Source organism: Periophthalmus magnuspinnatus, chromosome 11 (assembly GCF_009829125.3).
Source record: "Periophthalmus magnuspinnatus isolate fPerMag1 chromosome 11, fPerMag1.2.pri, whole genome shotgun sequence".
Taxonomy (NCBI): domain Eukaryota; kingdom Metazoa; phylum Chordata; class Actinopteri; order Gobiiformes; family Gobiidae; genus Periophthalmus; species Periophthalmus magnuspinnatus.
In genome coordinates this window covers 12,529,812-12,550,609 of record NC_047136.2, presented here as the reverse complement: position 1 = coordinate 12,550,609, position 20,798 = coordinate 12,529,812, and the positions used below count along the sequence as shown (strand labels likewise).

General features: G+C 39.4%; 1 protein-coding gene across 3 annotated transcripts in view; it reads right to left on the bottom strand.

Annotated features, from left to right (window-relative positions):
* rbms3 (RNA binding motif, single stranded interacting protein) overlaps positions 1-20,798 on the bottom strand; it is a 376,836-nt gene that overhangs the window by 29,002 nt on the left and 327,036 nt on the right. For all 3 annotated transcript variants that reach the window (XM_055225567.1, XM_033975024.2, XM_055225568.1), the window contains exons 8-10: positions 15,855-15,898; positions 13,288-13,384; positions 3,738-3,788 (exon numbers count right to left, since the gene is read on the bottom strand). In XM_055225567.1, coding sequence (XP_055081542.1) covers positions 3,738-3,788; positions 13,288-13,384; positions 15,855-15,898 — 192 coding nt within the window. The remainder of the gene's footprint in view (positions 1-3,737; positions 3,789-13,287; positions 13,385-15,854; positions 15,899-20,798) is intronic.

Here is a 20,798-nt window from a genome sequence, read left to right as displayed (position 1 = left end):
GTTTCAAACTTGAAGACAGAATAAACCTTTACCAACACCAAGAACACTGGCAACTTCTGTTTGTTTGTTTTTTGCCAAAGTTCACAAGATGGCACACATTTACTCACTATTTAGTTCGTGCTTTGTTTTGAGTCTTTTCTACAAACAAGTCAAGTTCATACACAGACACAATTGACTTTGATTCCACTGTGCAGAGTTACTTTGACCCGCTCTAAAAGCCCCTCTCTTTGCTGCACAAGCGCAGGACTCCAGCTCAGTTCTGTGTGACTGGAGAGTGTCGGTACGGTGGCCTGCTGTGCCCAGATTACATGTTCAGTGTCCCTCAGCAGGAGGGGAGTGGGGAGGGGGACTGGGATGGCGAGGACAGCCTGGTAAATGACCACAGTGGGGCGGCGCACGGCTGGATGAGCACCTCCTCATAGTGAGTGCCCGAGCAGCTGTGGAGTTCAGAACTGTCCAATTTGTCCGGGGAAACACACTGCACCGGTAAATACACAGCCCTCAAAGTCACTAATGACAATAATAATAATAATGATAATGATAATGATGATAATGATAATAATAATAATAATGATAATAATAATAATAATAATAATAATAATAATAATAATAATAATAATAATAATAATAATAATAATGACAATAATAATGACAATAATAATAATGATAATGATGATAATAATGATAAATAAATAAATAAATAAATAAATAAATAAATAATGCATATACAGAGGTAATTTTGTGATTTTGTATGCACTCCCTGGTCACACTGAGCCTCACACAAGGGCAAAGTGGGATTTTTTAGGAACTCTCCAGTCAAATTTAGATATACAGATGCCTCGCACACACATACAGGCAAAGTGGGTAATGTGTTTTGCTCAAGGACACAATGGCACTATGTATTTAACATGCCAGAGATCGACTACAACCAGACCGCAATAATTTGTAAAAAAAATAATAATAATAATTAAATTAAATAAAAAATGTTCCTTAAAAAATCCCTGATCTTCCAAAATTCAGACCTTAGTAATTTGTAAAAATAAAAATAAAAAAACGACAGAATGGTTGGTGTTCCCGCCTCTCAGCAAAAAGGCTGTGAGTTCGAGTCCAAGGTAGTAAATAGACATGATGTTTTTATGCATGTGGTATAAGTCAAACCAGGCGTATCTGTACTATAAATAAATACGTGGAATTTGTAAGTAATCTGGCTAATTTAAAATGAGTACTTGTCTGTGTTTATATTTACCCTGCTTATAAATGACTGTATTTTCTCAGTTTGAGCCTAATTTGAAACTTAATGAAGTGAATGTAAAGGGGAGTGATGTATACAGTGTTTGCTTCAGGCCAAACAAGCCTCCGGCAAATACTACGGCCTGTGTTTTTGTGCATCCATTTAACAGCCCTGAGCAGCACTTATGGAGCTGGAATCAATTATGAGTGAAACTTTAAACCAATCCACAGTGAATTTTATAATAAGTGTCTAATATTAAAGGTCCAATATAGTACAAAAGTGACTCATGTGATAATGTTGTTCCCTCCTCAGAAACATACCCAGAGTTGTGTCTAAATCATTAATATTCAAGTAGCATATTTAGTAATTAACCACATGCTTGTACTTCAGTAATTATTTGGATCATTACTGCTTTTTACCCGTACTTGAGTAACACATTAAAGACGTACTATGTAACTTTCCAACCCCACATCCTCATCTACATGGCGATATTATTGCTTTGCTTCGACTGAATCAGACTTTTATTGCCATTGTCAGTGAACACAACTCACAAACTAGGAACTTGCTTTGGTGATAAAGTGCAACATAAAAACACTGAATAATAATAATATAAAAAAGTAAAAAAATAGCTATTATGATAAAAAATATAGTGCAAACATGACATATTAAGGTGACCGGTATTATAAAGTGTCCAGATTGTCCCATAGTATTACATTTTCCCAACGTATCTTAATGGGTACGAGCACGTGACGTCACCAAGCCAAGTTACTGATCAGATCTGCGGAGAGACAGCCACGCTCACAAAACACATGCGTGGTTATTTTTGCAAGATGCCATGGCGTTTGTGTAATTTCTCATTCGTCCAGGTACGATCCAGAGTAAACGAAAATTTAAAAATCTGTCAACTGGACAAAAGCGAAACCTCTTACTATTAATGCCACACTGCGGAACATTTCAGTCAACGCAAACGTAACGCACGTAATCGAGCGCGTGTGTTCGTACGTGATTGACACTTCTCTGCAATTACCAAAAGTCATCCAAAATTAAAAAAAAAGAAGTGAAATTTTATGAGTGAAATAAAATATTAAGCGGCGCACCAGCGTGTTTTATTTTCACAGATGAGGTGACCTAGAAAAAGCGAGATTTTGGCAGTGTTGAAAATGAATGTCCCTTAAACTTGTCTGCTCTGACTAAGTCCCGTTCCATGCTGTGGCTACCTCAGTCGCACTGTGGCTGAACTAAACTTGTCAACTCAACGTAATTATTATTATTTTTGCCGTCTAGTCTTCAGTCTGGTAACCCCGAGCAACCGTGTTTGGGCCATGTGTTCAAACGCGGTGGGATAAATGACGTTGAATCATGTGTTGGCACGAACTGCACCTATAAAATCCCCAACCAAAAAAAAACCCACTACGTTCTTGATGATAAAAATGGAAGCGTGTGAACTCAAATGTCATATTGTTGTTTTTATGGATCAATAGTGAAGTCAAGACAGAAGAGTGCACTCAGTTAGCGATCAGAAGCACTTATGAGGTTACAATAACGGGTGGATGCCATTTGGTTTAAACTCTGACCTGTACCGAAGAAATAATCCGATTTTCCAAACATTTCCAACCATTTAGGCTACTCCCGATCTCTGTGTTACAAACTATTTTAATCCCAAACAGTTACAGAGTGTGAGAACTTCAAACATACCTCTCCAACATCAGAAGTGTACTTTTTTTTACTTAAAGGGCTCATTTTACGCAATTTTCTGATCTATGTTATAATGTTTCCTCATCACAAACACACCTGCAGTTGTGTTTTGTTTCATTCACACATGTTTAACACACAAACCCTGCATATTTAGGCTGAATTAATCTCTCAAAACAAGAAAACACTCTGTTCCACCTTGTGATGTCATCATGTGGTGATACAGGAAGTGCTCCACTGTATTTTTAAACTCCATACGCCTTCACTAGAATCATTTGGATCATTTCAGGCTTGGATTTTCTAATCTCTACTAAACTAAAGGTAAAAGGTGTAGCTGTTAACTTGAAAACCTCCACTACGTGACATCACAAGGTGGAACAGAACATTTTGAGGTTTGGAGATGAAGACGGACTAATAATACAGGATTACTCAGACGTGTGAATGAATAAACACAACTTCAGACACAACTCAACAAGAGTCAGTTTTGCATAATATAGGACCTTTATATTAAATGTTAAAGTTGTGGGAGGAGTGATTATCAACACAAAGAATTAGTTATTTTACTTTAGTTCTGTTACTTTCTACAATGTCACGTGCTACTATGTGTTTCTCGATCAAATACATAAGCGTTGCATTTTGTTACACACACATCTGTTCACATCTGAGTAAAAAAAAACAAACAGGTTAATCTGCACGCTTCACTCACTCCAAAAAGCACTGAGCAATCAACAAGGAGTCTGCTTTCAGTCTGTGCTCATTCTCTTGTTATCAATTTGTAACAGAATGAAAAAAAAAAAAAATCCAAAATACTCACTGTTGGTTGCATAACATATTGTTGATGAGGCATCCATGACGTACTCTGGACCTGCAGAAACAAAAGAAACATAAATGAAAGTGTCCCATATCTTCAGACCACTGTTATTACATTACCTTGACTTTGTCTCCATGTTATCGTTATGCCTGAAATGTTCCACAGTATGATATTGTACTGGCATTTTGCATTTATTGAATTACAAAAATAGCTTAAAGAAGACCTATTGTGCTTGTGTCTGCTGTATAGTTAAAATCTACGACTCCCGTGGATATTATGTTACAATTTGCACATTTTAAATTGCAATATTCATCTAAAAGAGCCGTGTACGACACCTCTGATGGAATGGATAACTGCAGATCCCGCTAGCTAGCCGCAGATTTTTTTCATTTGTACCAAAATGACAACGCGACACTCCTGAATCCTACATGTATCACCAACTAAGAAAATAAAATTGGAGAACGTACAGGGCGATGGGTGTAGGGCAGGAGTGTCAAACACATTTTCACAGAAGGCCACATCAGCAAAATGGCTGCTGTCAAAGGGCCAGATGTAAAATAAATCTAACTACTTTTTCAACTTGTTAATCAACTGTTTCTGTATTTATTGCTTATTCAAGTTACAAATATTGCATATGCATTTGCCTAGATGTAAAATATGGCTGTGTAACTGGGTATTTCCTGATAAAATGACATTTTAAGACCATCATGCCTTTTAATTTACCCTGTCGAGGGCCACATAAAATGATGTGGAGGGCTGAATTTGGCCCGTGGGCCTTGACTTTGACACATGGCGTAGGGTGTATCCCAGCGGTAAAAGGAGTGGGTGAATGGCAATATGGCATCTTGAAAATATAATTGTCCCTCACTATATCACGGTTCAGCTTTTGCAACCTCACAGTGTCGTAGATTATTTTTTTAGTGCAATGTGTGTTCCGCGTCCTGATTGGCTAAGGGACATGCCTTGTCTCCTGAACAGTACAGAATGCGTTCAGTCAAATTTACATAAATGTTGGATTGCAGTGTGACTCTTAAGTGTTCTATGTTTGCAAGTTTTCTCCCCGACAAAACCCACAATGTCAATGAAACTTTCTGCACCAATAAAGGCTCCTAAAATACTGCACTTATTTTAAAAAATCTACTAAGGTTTGAACTTTGAAAGTCTTAAACAAGACAGAAATGTGAGAAAATGTTAATGCCTGTGTGAGAAAAGTGTATAAAGTGTGTGGTGAGGGGTTTTTACAGACTTAAAACATATATAATAACTGTAAAAATAAAGCTGAATACTTCACGGATTTCGCCTATTGCGGGTTATTTTTGGAGCATAACCCCCGCGATAAACAAGGGACCACAGTAAACAATTAAAAATTGCTCGAAAAATGCACGGATCACTCCAAATACGACTACAAGGAAATAAAAGAGAAGAGGAAACAGCTATAACACGGTCATTTTACATAACAGGGCTTTTTTTAATCAATAAACACACTGGGAGCTTTATATGTTTAATGCCATACAGTGGAACATTTCAGGCAAAGCACAGAGACAAGCATGTCACAGACCCTCTGCTTGAACGGTTACATAGTGTAGCTTTAATATATTTACATTCATATGGGGAAAAAGTGACGTGATCCATTTATTTAAGGTCGATTTAGGGTCATTTTTGAGCATAAATTGAAACATGTCACTTTTAGCCGAGGCTGATTCGGATCCAAAAGCTAAACTAGTCAAAAACATTCTTCAGAATTACGGCGATCATCTTTGGGAGTACTGTTACTGCCCAGAGCGTGACTTGTGTATGAAGCCTTTAAATTAGGTTCCTCCTCCATTAGAATAATAGCATTAAAGCCGTGGCCGGGCTGGTGCAAGAGGGTGAAAGGTAGTGAAATGTGGACTTTGTGATTGCTTTGAGTCTTGGAGATATTGCACATAGTTTGGAGAAATTAATAGAGTCCAGACGGCGACGAGGGAGTCTGTAGTACTGAAGTGGGCCGGGTACAACAACAACGTCACCCCGAAGCGCCGAGAGATGACTAAATACTCAAGTTTGACAAGTTTAGCGTTAGATCATTATGTGTTATTGCAAACAAATAAAAGCAACAGTTAACACTGGACAACAAGGCACGATAAATGAGCAGTGTGTACGGCTTGTAAAGTAGCAAAGTAGTTACGTTTAGGGTTTAATTTATCATTGCAATGTAGTCGTAGTAGTCGTAGTAGTTGTAGTAGTTGTAGTAGTAGTGGCGGTATTGATTGACCACTACAAAAGTCGCTTAACGCAAAGAATACATTGAGTAGATTTAGTTGAACACTGCATTGGAGTTATAGTGTTTCAAGGTGTGTTATGTTACTTTTCTGGTTTACGGTCGTTGCCATGGAGATGTTATTACTTGGCCTGCGTTATTACGGAGTATAGTATCAAACTTATATTGCGTTTATTTCATAACAGGTGTTTTATTGCGCAGAAAGTCTCTCAAAAATTGCCACACTCTGGATTGTGATATAAGCTATGGCACCGAATCTTGTGAGTACTACGAGTAGAAAAATACAATACAGAACAAAGAAAGTACAGAGCAGTGCGCGTATGACGGTGGATTGATGATCGGCGATACGGCATCTTGAAAATAAGCAGCTAAAGATCGGTCAAACACGCACGAATCACTGCAAATACGACGTCTGGTGAGTAAATGTTGAGGGGAAACTACTATAGTACATGGTGCAAAACTCTAAAATACTGATTCTGCTTTAAATACAGTTTTTGCATTACACTGAACGCTGTATATCTGCATGTTTACAAATGAATGAAGAGAAGATGAAGAGATGAGGCAGTGTATTCTCTGGACGGAGGAGTCGACAGCTTGTAGCAGAGGAGCGCAGGCCGCCCACTGATCCCCCCAAAATTATTAGATTTAACCAAGACAAACACACCATAATCCGCTGTAAGTGCAATCAATCCAGAGAGCGGCGTTTTGGACACACACCTCAACGACAGCGCCCAGCCAAGGACGCTTGTTTACGCTACGAAATATTTGTTCTCCTCAGATAGACTCTGGGCTTATCCTAATCGCTCACTCGTTTTACTGAGCGGCGGCGTAAAGCGTGACTGACATGTGATTCTGTGAACGGAGAGAAAGACAGAGAAAGAGGATGAGAAAGAGAGAGAGGGAAAGGGAGAGGATGAAAGAAAGAGAGAGAGAGAATGAGAGAAAGGGGGGGAGGCAGAGAGAGGAAGAGAGGGAGAGAAAGAGGGAGAGACAGGGAGGAAGAGAGAGGAAGAGAGAGAAGAGAGAGGGAGAGAAAGAGGGAGAGACAGGGAAGAAGAGAGAGGAAGAGAGAGAAGAGAGAGGGAGAGAAAGAGGGAGAGACACGGAGGAAGAGAGTAAGAATGAAAGAGGGAGAGAAGGGAAGAGAGCGAGAGAGAGGAAGAGAGAGGGGGAAGGAGAGAGAGAGAGGAAGAGAGAGATGAAGTATGAGAGAGGGAGAGAGAGGAAGAGAGAGAGTGAGAGAGGGAGAGAGAGGAAGAGAGTGAGAGAAAGAGAAAGAATGAGAGAGAGGGAGAGAGATGAAGAGAGAGGAAGAGAGAGAATGAGAGAGGGGAGAGAGGAAGAGAGCAAGAGAATGAGAGAGGGAGAGAAAGAATGAGAGGGAGAGAGAGAATGACAGAGGGAGAGAGGAAGAGAGAGAGGGAAGGGGAGAGAGGGGGAGAGAGAGGAAGCAAGAGGGGAGAGAGAGATGAAGTGAGAGAAGAAGAGGGAGAGGAAGCAAGAAAGAGGGAGAGAGATGAAGACAGAAAGAAAGAGGAAGAGAATGAGAGAGGGGAGAAATAAAGAGAGAGGGAGTAAGAGAGAGAGCGAGAGGGAGTCAGAGAGAAAGAGAGAGAGAGAGAGTGGTATTTCAATTGGCAGGGAAAGCAACAATTAGTGTTTTGTGATAGAAATGGCCACGTTTCAAAATTGACAGTAATATTGTGCCGTCCTCGCTGCTGGAAAATGAATCAAAATGCTGTGTAGTGATTTGTGGTTTCATTATTTTACAATGTCCAAAAAGTATGTGTAAATATTAAAATGAAGCTATATGACAATTCAGGCTAAGCAATGGCATCTCCATGAGGACAAGCAGGTGTCACCGGAAAAGTTACACAGTGCACCTTTAATGATAAAATGGCCACAGTTTTATACAGCACTTTTCCACCTGTAAGGCCCTATAATCATCCATTCACACACACATTCATACACCAGTGTACGTGTGTATGTCGAGACACTAAATGAGCTACTGTCGCCCTTTTAAAATGCCATTCAACCAAAAAAACTACACAAAAAACACAAAAAAACATTGTGGTATGTACATGTAATACTAGTCAAAAACCCTTTTATTTACTGAAAATTGGACGCATGTGAGTCCTGACCCAGGGAGCCCCCTACCTCTGGCTGAACCATACACAGCTTGTGCTACCATTAAAAAAATGGTTAAAAAAAAAAACCCCAAAAAAACAACAACCCCACAGCCAATAAGCCCCGAGCAGGTCTGCGTTTGGACAGGAGAGGGTCCACAGCATGGGCAGCCAGTTGGAGCACCACACCACAACATGAAGCCAAGCAGACAGGCAGTTAGCACAGTTAGCCGCTTAGCTCGCCAGCCAGACACAGCCACATCCAACAGCAGTGACGGAGAGCAGTGATCCGGTCTGGACTGGCTCACGTCGTGCGCAGCGTTCCAAGGAAATAAACCGAAGGTAGAGACCGGTAGGAAAACAAATTTGTGTTTATAGTATACTGTCACTGCCAATTAATAAGTACTCAAAGATGTTCAACCTTAATGCTCAGGTTGCTAAGAAACCTACGAAGTGTTACGTCACATGACTTTCCTTTGGCGAGCTCAGTTCAAGGTGCATTTATTCACTTTTTTCATTATTATTATTGCTGTTTCTGGAGCGTTTCACGACATAATAAACTTATCAAGCAACGGTATTGGTCAGATCTGTGGAGAGGTGACCCTTCACAGCAACAAATCACGTTTTTCCAAGTTATTATAGACCTTTAGTTGAATAAATGCAAAATAGTCAAAGTTCTAACGTCTCATTTGATTCACTCAGGTGGCACCTTCAACAAGAAAAGTTACACAGTGCGTCTTTAATCGTATGTAAAGTTGATGATTGCCCGTCACAATAATTACTGTATTATGTTAAGTTCAATATACAAAAGCTGGAGCGATTTATTTTGGGACTTCAAAATGTGTTAGTGTGACAGGGATGGACGATAAAAACAAAAGTCTTTTCCAACACATTTTTGAAACAATAGATCGAATCATGTCCAAATGTCCAAACTATTCCCTACGTAGGACACTATTCAGAGGTCATGGCATTTTAGGGGTGTCCAAATGTCCAGTTGGGAGAGAGGGAGAGAGAGAGGGAGAGAGAGAAGGAGAGAGAGAGAGAGAGGGAGAGGGGAAGAGGGAGAGAGAGAAAAAGATGGAGAGAACGAAAGAGAGGAAGAGAGCGAGAGAGAGGGAGAGAATGAGAGAGAGGGAGAGCAAGAGAGGGGGAGAGAGAGGGGTAGAGGGAGAAAGAGAGAGGGAGGGAGAGAGAGATGGGGAGAGTGAGAAAAATGGAGAGAGAGAATGACAGAGGGAGAGAGAGAATGAGGGAGAGAAAGAACAAGAGAGAGGGAGAGGGAAATAGAGATGGGGAGACAGAGAGAGAGAGAGAAAGATGGAGAGAGAGAATGAGAGAGAGGGAGAGAGAGAGAAAGAGAGAGAGACGGAAGGCGAGAGAGGCAGAGTGAGGAAGTGAGAAGAGGGAGAGAGATGGGGAGACAGAGAATGAGAGACGGAGAGAGGATGAGAGCAAGAGAGGGATAGGGAGAGAGAAAGAAGACGAGAGAGAGAGAAAGAGGGAGATGGAAAGAAAGGGGGAGAGAGAAAAAATGGGAGTGAGAGGGATAAAGAGAGAGAGAAAAGAGAGAGGAAGAGGGAGAAACAGAGAGAAAGAAAAAGAGAGAGTGGTATTTCAATTGGCAGGGATTGGCATTTTTAGGGGTGACTCTTGATTATGATTAAAACACTTTTAAATAAACCGTTTCTGTGTGCAGTTGCTAGCATGAGCCGCTTACCTTAACTCGGGCTGTTAAAAAAACAATAATTTCCAAATCTTAGACAAAAATCTGATGAGCTCCAGCTTGAGAAAAACGTGTATAGTTATTATTAGTCCATAAATACTTCAAATTTGGTTATTATTTATGGCAGAAGTCAAGTTTTGGCGCATTTTAGCGGACTTTTTACACCAAGACCCAGAGTCACGTGACAGGAATGAAGCCAGTTGCGTGTCTGAATCGCTCTGTGAATGTAGCATTATATACTCCGCTAAAAGTGAGGAGCTATGTAGTGAAGTAGAGGTTAGGGAGTACTACGTTGGGCATTCAGACGCAGCCATAGTGTGCAGCATATCATAACACAAAAAAAGTATAAATTGATGTGATAAAACTATTACTAATTGGCAATTGATTCAAGTAAAAGTAACTCATTACCCTGTTCTGTGAAGCTGAAAGCAGCACTACGGCTCGCACGGCTCATTTGCACATTTGATACTTTCACGTATAGACTCAAAATGGCTTCTTAGATATCGCAGACAAAAGCCCAGCGCAGGCATGATCCACAGCGCCATATCTAGAGATTTTCATTATGAACCCAATACTTTCCATCCTGCAAAGAGGTAATTTTCTTTGGTGCGTCGGCTCTTACGCTCTGGTCTTTCCCCGTTCAGAGGAGAGATGGAGGACTCACCTTGCGCTATGAGATGCTGAAGGGCAATATTACAGGAAGCGCTGGGGCCATATTGAAACTGTGAGTATTAATATTCTTCAAAAGCGCGGTCATTGTTTTTGATAAATCAATTTGGGAAGCCTTCCGAGTGCAGATTAGAGACCTTGCCCGCTTGGCCCACTTTCTTTCGTGTACCTCTCTTCTCCACCTTCTCTATCTCCACCCCTCCCTCCTTCCTTCCCGCCGCAGGTACGCTCCGCGGTTTTAATCAAGCATGCCTCAAAGACGGGCATCGCAACCTTCACCAAACAGCCCGTCTTTCTTTCCCTCCTCCCTTCCCCGCTTCCTCTCCTCCGTCCCGCGCTCCCCGGTCGTCCCTCCATCTGTCTCCGTGTCCAGCCGTGGTCTCATTCCCCCCGCTGGTTTTGAAGACACCTCTTTGCATACTAAACAGAGCTAATGGTGAATGACGGGGAGGGGACGTGTGCGCGGGGTCATAGCCACCAAGAATGTGATGTGTTTGGATTTGAACTGTACTTTGAAATATATTTATGTATTATGTCTTTATATGTCGTGCACCCAGTCGACATATAGAGCGAATCATGTCCTAATGTCCAAATGTCCACACTGTTCACTACATAGGACACTGTTCAGGGGTCACAGCGTTTTAGGGGTGTCCAAATGTCCAGTTGAGAGAGGGACAGAGACAAGGAGAGATGGGGAGAGGGAGAGGGGAAGAGAGGGTGAGAAAGATGGAGAGAAAGAATGAGAGAGCGGGAGAGAGGGAGAGAGAGGGGAGAGAGAGAGATGGGGAGAGAGAGAGAAAGATGGAGAGAGAGGGAGAGTGAGAGAGGAAGAGAGCGAGAAGGAGGGAGAGAGGAAGATGGAGACAGAGAATGAGAGAGGGAGAGAGAGGAAGAGAGCAAGAGAGGGAGAAAGAGAGAATGAGGGAGAGAGAGAGAATGAGAGAGAGGAAGAGAGCAAGAGAGGGAGAGAGAGAGATGGGGAGAGAGAGAAAGAGAGAGAGGAAGAGGGTAAGAGAGGGAGAGAGAGAAGGAGGGAGAGAGAGGAAACTGGAGAGAGAGAATGCAAGAGGAAGAGAGCAATAGAGGGAGAAAGAGAGAACAAGGGAGAAAGAGCAAGAGAGGGAGAGAGATGGGGAGAGAGAGAATGAGGGAGAGAGAGGGGGAGAGAGAGGGAGAGAGAGAAAGAGGGATAGAGTGAGAGAAAAAGAAAGAGAAGAGGAGAGAGAGGGGAAGAGGAAGTGGTATTTCAATTGGCAGGGATTGGCATTTTTAGGGGTGTGCGAAAGTCCAGTTGGTGAAAACATCGTCCACGATGCACCTTGAAAAGTAGTGTCGCTGATCACTAGAGCAGTCAATATATCATCAGTGTCATTGTTACCACTTTATAACATCTAGTTTATTAAGGATGAATCAGGCTTAGTATGTACTTAATTAAGGAGTTAGGGTTAAGTCAGGGTTAGGGTATTAATAACGTTTGTTTTTTTCTTTTATGAATTAAGCTTCTGGCCGTGCTTCATTAAGGAAATTAAAAGTGCAGTTATTACATAGTGTTACTAACAAAAAAAATCATAGCTGGGGAGTAAAAAATGAAATAAAAAAAATGTCTACGTACAAATCAACGGCCTCAAAGCAAAAAAAGACATATGAAATAAATGGACATAGCTAACCTGCTAGCCGCTACGTTCCAAATAGGAAGTGATCATGGGTACACATCCGGCTTCATCGACTGAAAAATTGTTACCCTTGCAGTGAGCCTCGTCATTTTGGTCTGAAAATGTTCGTATTAACTCGCTCTATGTGTTCCTGGTATTTTTATTTCGCGATTGTGTCTGTAAATCAAGATATGAGCATTTATAACAGACAAATCAGGTGTGTTCTTTCACTGAGGTCAATCCCGCTGATGTTAGCAATAAGACCTCGCTCTGGATTGGCTCTTTGGTTGCTATGATACTTGTGGTCAAAATTCCAAATATGGAATCCGTCGATGAGCTTCATTTGGCTGGAGCCGAACGCCATGGGTGACGTTGCACTCCCTTAGTCCACGTCTTTATACAGTCTATAAGCATAACTCAGTCCTTTTTTGGCTGAAATGACTTTTGTCTCATTCTACTGTTCAGACTTTTACAAGAGTAAAACCACAAACTGCCCCTGTCATTTTACTAACAAACTTTATTATTGTATTTTCCTGAAAAATGTGATTTTAAATAATTTGTCCATTAAAAATAAGTCATTAGCAAATAAAGGTCTTGATTTTACATAATTTTTTGTTCATTAGACTGTATGAATGAATGTGGTCTGAGCTACACTTCAATGTCCAATGGGGATAAATCGATAAATAAGAAAGTAGCATTTCCCCTCAACATTTAGCTATCTAGAACGATATTTGAATAACCAAGTCAGCACTACAAATATCCCACAAGAACAGCTCGTTACCCGCGCATTATCGTAAACATAAAATACTGAAATTCAATTTTTGATGAGGAGCAGAAAACATACAATAAACTTTGAAAAGGCCCCTGCCGTGAAAGAGCCCGAGAAACTGCACAGACGGACTATATCTGATCTTCATTGTCAGCCATTTTTCTGTTGTGTTGTGTTTACCACCCCCGATACATGTCATCCAACGCAGCTGGAGCCAGGCGCTGAATGATGATGAAAGCAAAGACCGGCCCTGGCTCCTATAGCTGACTATTTACATTACAGTATAGACGTAAACAGCCTGAAAGCGTTGTGTTATGGGCAGATGTAGCGCAGATATGATTGTGTTGTGCTCACCTGATATGTGGAGACAGGGGAAGCAGCGATGAAGGGCGTGATGGAGGTCTGTGCGATCATGCGGTTGGTGGCGATGCTGTAAGGCGAGGAATAGAACCTGCAACAATAAAAGGGACAAATGAAGAAATATTTAGCCATCAGTTGTTTTAAGGTTTGCATAGAACAGTAAACAGAGTAATTTGCATAGTAAATAATCCTAATATACTAGGCTAGAGTTCGCTCTTTATGTAAGACCCTCTGGTTATGGGACATTAAAGGTCCTATATTACGCAAAATTGACTTTTGTCGCTTTAAGCCATATTATAATGTTGTTACCTCATCAAAAACATACCTGGAGTTGTGTTTTGTTTCATTCCCACGTGTTTGAGTAACCCTTTATTATTAGTCTGTCTATATTTCCAAAGCTCAAAATGCTCTGTTCCACCTTGTGATGTCATGTAGTGGTAGTTTTTAGTAATACAGTGGAGCACTTCCTGTATTACTGCATGACATCACAAAGTGGAACAGAGTATTTTGAGCTTTGGAGATGCAGACAACTTCGGGTATGTTTTAATAAGGAAACAACATTATAACACAGATCAGAAAATAGTGTAATACGGGCCCTTTAAGTCAAACTAAACCAGGACTAAAACAGGATCTTGTCACGTTAAAATATACTCTTAAGGATGTATTGTCCGAAATGAAAAATATAATAAAAATAAATCCAGCTGCGTCTTTCAAAAGTGACCTGGACGGTGTTTTGAGTTTGCAGATATTGTAGGCCCTCCTTAACTCCCACTGTGTCTTCTCTGTATTATGCTCAGAAAAAGATGGCCGTATATATTGCATTTTTCACTACACATAAAAGTTTGATACTGTGCGACGTGCGTTATAGTGCTCTCTACAGAAGAGTTGAGCTTTATCACATCAAATTGAGCTGTCAGAGAATAAAATAGGACTAGCATTACTTTTTCGTCTTGTTACAGAAGTAAGAATGTGCGGGGAGCTTAAGGAACAGAAGGAGATATGGTTTATGGTTTCGGTTACATTGTGTAGTTTATGGTGTTACATTAAACCTGTGTCACTGTCTAATAAAGCAGGAGTCTACCACCAGTGTGGGTTGGACGCAAGTAAAAGTATTGTACTGTACTTCAGGTATCTGTACTTTACTTTTAATGTGAATACTTTTTACTTTTACTTCACTACATTTGAAAGAAGTATCTGTACTTTCTACTCCGCTACATTTTTTAACTGGACTGAAAAGTATTTTTTTTATTATTGCTTGAAACTTGCTGAAAACTTGAGGGTTTACTTTGATCATGTGCGTAGTTTGATCAAACAACATATACAAATAAAACAACTAGAAAAATTATTCATTCAATTGTTTCTGTCAAATCAAATTCAGCACAAATCTTTATCAAAATCACTACGGCTGAAGCATTATAAGATCTAAAAATTTGCATAAAATACTTTTACTTTTTACTCTTTACATACATTTTTAAGGCAAGGCAAGTTTATTTGTATAGCACAATTCGTACACAAGGTAATTCAAAGTGCTACAGAATAATTTTTAAGGGGGTACTTTAATACTTTTGCTTAAGTAGATTTTTTTATGTGCTATTTTGACTTGAGTATTTTTGCTCCAGTATCTGTACTTTTACTTATGTAACAAAAACAAGTACATGCACTTACTTGATGTCCAGGTAATCAAAGTTATTGGTGGGAAATACATCGATGTTGCAATTGTTGTTTTGGAAATTTGCTACATTTTGAATATCGAATAGAGAATTATTAAAAAACAAAAAACAAAGACTAGATTGTGATCCAAGAGCCAGTCAGAGTGCCATGCCTGCACACTGCCAGAAATCCCATGTGTGATTTGTTAAGGATTACCTAGTGGAGTATTAACCTATTAATTTGTCTTTTTATAGGCCACACAGGTAGTTTCATCCACACAATGGTATCGAATAACTGTTTTTTACAATTACTTACGCAGACTATTCTACCATGTTCGGCATTTTATTTCATGGGGTACGTTTTGTTAGTGTTGTCACCATACAAAACTTCCAACTTGATTCCGATACTAAGGAATACAGATACTCAATACAGATTCCGATACCACGATGAGAATAAAAAACTTTCTTTAGACAATAGAATGTGATTTTCAACATTAAATAATAGTACTTTTTTATATTACCATATGGTGTTATATCTATGTAACCCCTGTTGTTTAATTTATTGGCATAATTATTGGTCAGACTTGAAAACACTGCAATCAGCATTAAAAACATCGCCGTTGCTGTAGGCCTAATGTTTAATGTTTAGACCTTTAAGGAAGTAAGGAGCAAGGTGGGAGCTTCCTGCTTCCTGTCTCAATGCAACTAAAACAGTTTCTCTGCCATTTATTTGCAGCGCACCATTAAGACGGGCTCACAAAAAGAGCCCACACAGAAGCTCTTAATCAAACAGTAACAATGTGCAGACTGTCCATTCATCTTTATGTATGACACTTGTATTGACTGGGCTCCTACGGCCAAGAGCAGAGTGCATTAGGAGGTGCCAGAGACAGATGGGGAACTCTAACTTACCCGTTCTGCATTGCTGCTGGGTCATATGTTAACGCCATGCCAGTCTGCAAGAGAGCGGAGAATAAGATGAATTGCATAAAACAAATACAATTATTCATTAAATTATAAGGCTGCAGGAATTAAGTCAATACTGGTATAATAAACATTAGAGGAATTGACAATGATAAGTGAGTTGCGTTTGCGGTGCATTTGTCATCTGTGTGTTGGACTTGGAGGGCAGTATGGATGGCACAATATCAGATTTTGAGGTTACTATTATTAAAAAACAAACAAACAAACAAACAAACAAAAAAAACATTCACAATAGATTGCCACTTCTCTATTTTGTGACCAGCTTTATGAAGTTATCAAGTTAAAGCAGAACTATTACCATATTTTCCGGAGTATAAGTCGCACCAGCCAAAAAATGCATAATAATGAAAAAAAAAACCACATTTCACATATAAATTGCATCTGAGTATAGGTCGCACCCCTGGCCAAAAAAGTGCAACTTATAGTCCAGAAAATACAGTATGCAAAATCAACTTTTCAGAGCTTTTGACCACATTATAGTTGTTTCCTCTTCTCTTTTACCCTCTTGAAGCTATATTTTGAGTGATTCGTGCATGTTTGCGCAATCTTTAATCATTTACTTTCAAGACGCCATTTTGCCGATCACCTCCCGTTTCCATCACCACCGCCATACACCCACTGCTCTTTACTTACTTCGTTCTTTAATTTTATTTTCTTAATCGATGATATGTGTAGGATTGGGAAGCGTATTCACTTGCGAGCTTAATGTGCAGCTATCATTAAGAGGTGCCGACAACTTCACGGTTCTTTACGGCGACGTTAGCTGCAACTGGGCACCACAACACGAAAGTCAGTGGACTTGTTTCTTTTATGAAGTCGTTTCAGATCAATATTGCAATTGAAAATACTTAAATTATAACATAATGATGCATAGGTGTCATAGATTATAACTATATCGCAGACCCAAGCACAGCAGGTCTTCTTTAAGGTGACAACATGAAAAGCCAGATTAAAAATAAATAAATAAAACGCTTTACATTTCGGTTTAGCTTTTGGAGTGTTAGATGTATTTAACTGACTTTTTATAATCATTTTGCTTCTAAAATTGAAACCATTAAAATGTTGTAATTCCTCTATAATCATGATCATCGCTTAACCACTTAAGCCAAGGACAGTTTTGTATGATTGTGCTACTTTTGTGCTATTTCTGTGTGAACTGAACTAAAATGTTATATTCCATTAGTATTATGTCTATACTTCAAGTTCTGAGTACAAAACCTCCAGATTTAGTTGATCCAATTTTTTTTTGACAGGATACAAGTAAACCTTTAGCCAGTCTACACCCCTGATAAATGTACAGTAAAATCCTTCAGTTTAAAGCATAAACAATTCAAAGAGAAAGGTAAGTACAAAGGTTATTGACACGATTCGAGAAATGGTTCAAAATGTGCAAAATGTTTTACAAAATCCAAACATAAAACCATCAAAGCCTGTGTACTTTTGTGCCTGCCTCTGTTAATCGAAAAGTTTTGTGCCTCTTGCCTAAAAACAGCTGAGTCAAATGAATGACGCTATGATGAATATACGGGGACCCAAAATCTAAAAAGCAGCGCATGAATGTCCTCTGTAGAAGTAGTGAAAGTTGCGTGAGTTCTTGTCTTGTTCTTGGTGTGGGGCCTCGCTCTGGTCCCACGGTGAACCACAGCGATCCGTCATCTGCATTCCCGCGGTTCTGTCCCGGCGGAGCGCTAATTCCATTTCTTTACGTGAGTCTGCTGAGGGCGGCAGATTTCATCAGCGCACACAGACCTGCCCTTCTCTCCTGTGTCCTACCCCCCTCCCCTCTCTGTATCCGTCCCTCCATGGCTGCTGCATCTTATCCACACAGGCGCTTCATCTCTTAATCTGTCCCGTCTTTGTCCAGCTTCGTGTGTCCTTGCGTCTGCAGCGTCCTGGAGACAATGAGCCCAACCGCAACTTTTTGTTGATTACTTTTTATTTAGCTTTTGTCAGCAAAAAATATGACATTGACAAAAACTATGATGAAATATTTTAGTTGACGGAATTAACACTGGAATCTGGAGGTCCATAGGAGCATAGATCTAACAGACATGGACTACAGAGGTCAGACAAGTGTTAACAAGTATTCAATGCTAAGGTTATAGTACATGTTCTTGGCTCAATTTTGTAAAATAAATTTCCCCCAAAAATGCGACTTATAGTCCAGTGCAACTTATATATGTTTTTTTCTTCATTATTATGCATTTTTTGGCTGGAGCGACTTATGGTCTGGAAAATACGGTAATTGAACTAAAGGTTATGTGAAATACTATGGGCTATATACATGAAGTACATCCTTGACACTGCCAGTCCATTATACACTAACATTCACTAACTATCGACACTTAAGAGTTACCAACTTCACCTAACAAATGCGCAATCAGACAGCAAACAGAAATAACCTGCTAACGTCCAAACTTTCAGAGTGGTCTACAAAATCAAATTTCAACATGAACTCAACTTTCTCAGGATGGTGAAAAAAGAAAATGAAACTTAGATTGCTACCGCCTAACCACAAATACTGTTGAATGACTCACAAAACGCTGGTCGACTGAAAGCGGGTGCATAAAAATACACTTCAAGGCCACAATTGGACTCTCAAAAGCACTTTCTCCCAAGGTTAAAAGTAATGGCGTATTGATGTGTAGTAATCCTACAGATTGACTCCAACATCCAAATAACATGTGCTGTTTTTTGCTTGCTCAGAGAGTTTGTGTGTCAACATTGATAGTTATAGCAGAGGAGGATGGCTGTCTTTGGAGACGGAGAACTCCCTGAAGTGATGCCCTTGGTCCAAGAGCTAATGGCTTTCACAGCAGCTTAAAGACACACTAAGATACACAAGAAAACGTCAATGAATCCTAATATGAGGCAGTTGTATGCAGAGGGTAGTACTGAGTCATATTTACTCACTATAACTATATTAAGTTATAATATATGCAACAAATCTGTAATTGCACTTGTACTATTCATATCATACTTAAGTATTTACGTAAAGGTTTTGGTTACTCTTCCACTAACTATAACCTTTTTGTGGTCTATCCCTTGAAAATACCAGATTTTGTGTATTATTTAATGGTTAATAAGTTAATATAAAGTTATAAATCATATGTCATATCCAGACTCTTACTTGAATAACTTCTTGGACTACTACTTCGTTCTTCTACTTGAGTAATATAATCTTGAAGTAATAGTACTCTTACTTCAGTGCATTTTTGCTACTCTACCCATCTCTGATTATATGTTGTCAAATTAATTTAAAGACAAAATATTAACCTTTACATAACACAAAATGGGTGAAGTGTCTTGCCACAGAGCACACTGCCTGAATACTGCACTACAAATCTCAAAGTGTTGTCAAGTTTTTCAGCTCATTCCAAATGTCATTTAATTTCATTTTTAAGCAAAAGTTATATTAATAAATCAACTCACTAATGATTAATGCTAAATTATTCAAATTTTACCATCACAATAGCCACATTTTATCTGCAATAATAGCCTTGAAAAATGTTATAAAATTATCTGTGTTCCTTTTAAGATTTGCTTGAGGCCAAATGACAAGGCTCTATTCCACAAATGGATTTTTAATGCCATTGTATTTTGCTAAATGTGTTTTATTCTAATGTTTCCGTGCTAAACTTTTTTCTTGTGTTTTTGGGAGACTATATTCTTTGAGGTTGTATGAGGACAGTTTACATCCCACCTGCCCCTGACTGTCCAAACGCTAAAGCCACTGCTCCCTCTGTTATCTGAAATGTATTTTAAAGCTATTTTTTGTCCTTTATTTTGGCCATATATCTGAGTGAGCAGATATTCACATTTTTACTTAGTGTATCCCCAAAGTAGATGCTTAAAACTTGGGAAGCAAACTTAGGACAAAATAGCTAAACGCTAAACAAATAGGCTTCAAATCAGAGTGTATATATAAATGGACATAGCTAACCTGCTAGCCACCACGTCCAAACAGGAAGTGAGCCTTGGCATGCTTCCAGCTCCATCAACTCTGGCTCCAATTCACTTTCTATTGAAAAACTGCAGCCTTTCTCTCGTCATTTTGGTCTTAAAATGTTCATATGATCCTGGCATTTTTATTTCGCTACTTGTCTGTAAATCAAGATATGAAATCAAGATATGAACATTAATAACAGAAAAATCAGGCGCCTTCTTTCCTGAGATCACTCCCGTTAGCGTTAACAACAGGTTTGATTGACAGCGTTGCTAAGTGGCCGTTCCTTGCTAAATCAGCAGTGCGGGAGGCAAGGGGAGTTACCTTCAATATCCTCACTCTGGATTGGCTCTTTGGTTGCTATGATACTCACAATAGTAATTCCTAATATGTAACTCCAAATTTGCCCCTATAACTATTAGCCTCGATGAGCTTCATTTGCCTGGAGGTGAACGCTATGGGTGACTTTTTTATATAGTCTTCAATGCAAAAATCTGATCATAACATTGTTGCATATTTATCAGAGCTAGAAAGTGAAAATAAATTAAAATAAATAAATACTTTGCTATGGTTTTTGTTGTGTACAAAGTCTGAAATCCTCATATATCAACAATGGGCCTTAAACTGAGGATTGTCCCAGTTTTGTTCTCATTTCCTCAAAATCTCATTTCTTCACATCATCTGCTCCTCCCATCATTTTTTCTGTATACTTCCTGCTTTCTTCCACCAGTACACGCTTCCATGGTGGAAATCCTGATGTTGCATTTCCATGTTCACTCATTCCCCTGGAGGAGGTGTTTACCAAGTATGACTTTGAACAAAGGAAAGACCCCTGACAGTAATTTCCAACTAAACTAACAAAATAAAAAAATAAAAATAAAATAAATCCAGTGACTAATATTGTTTGTGAGCATACTGTAGTTAGA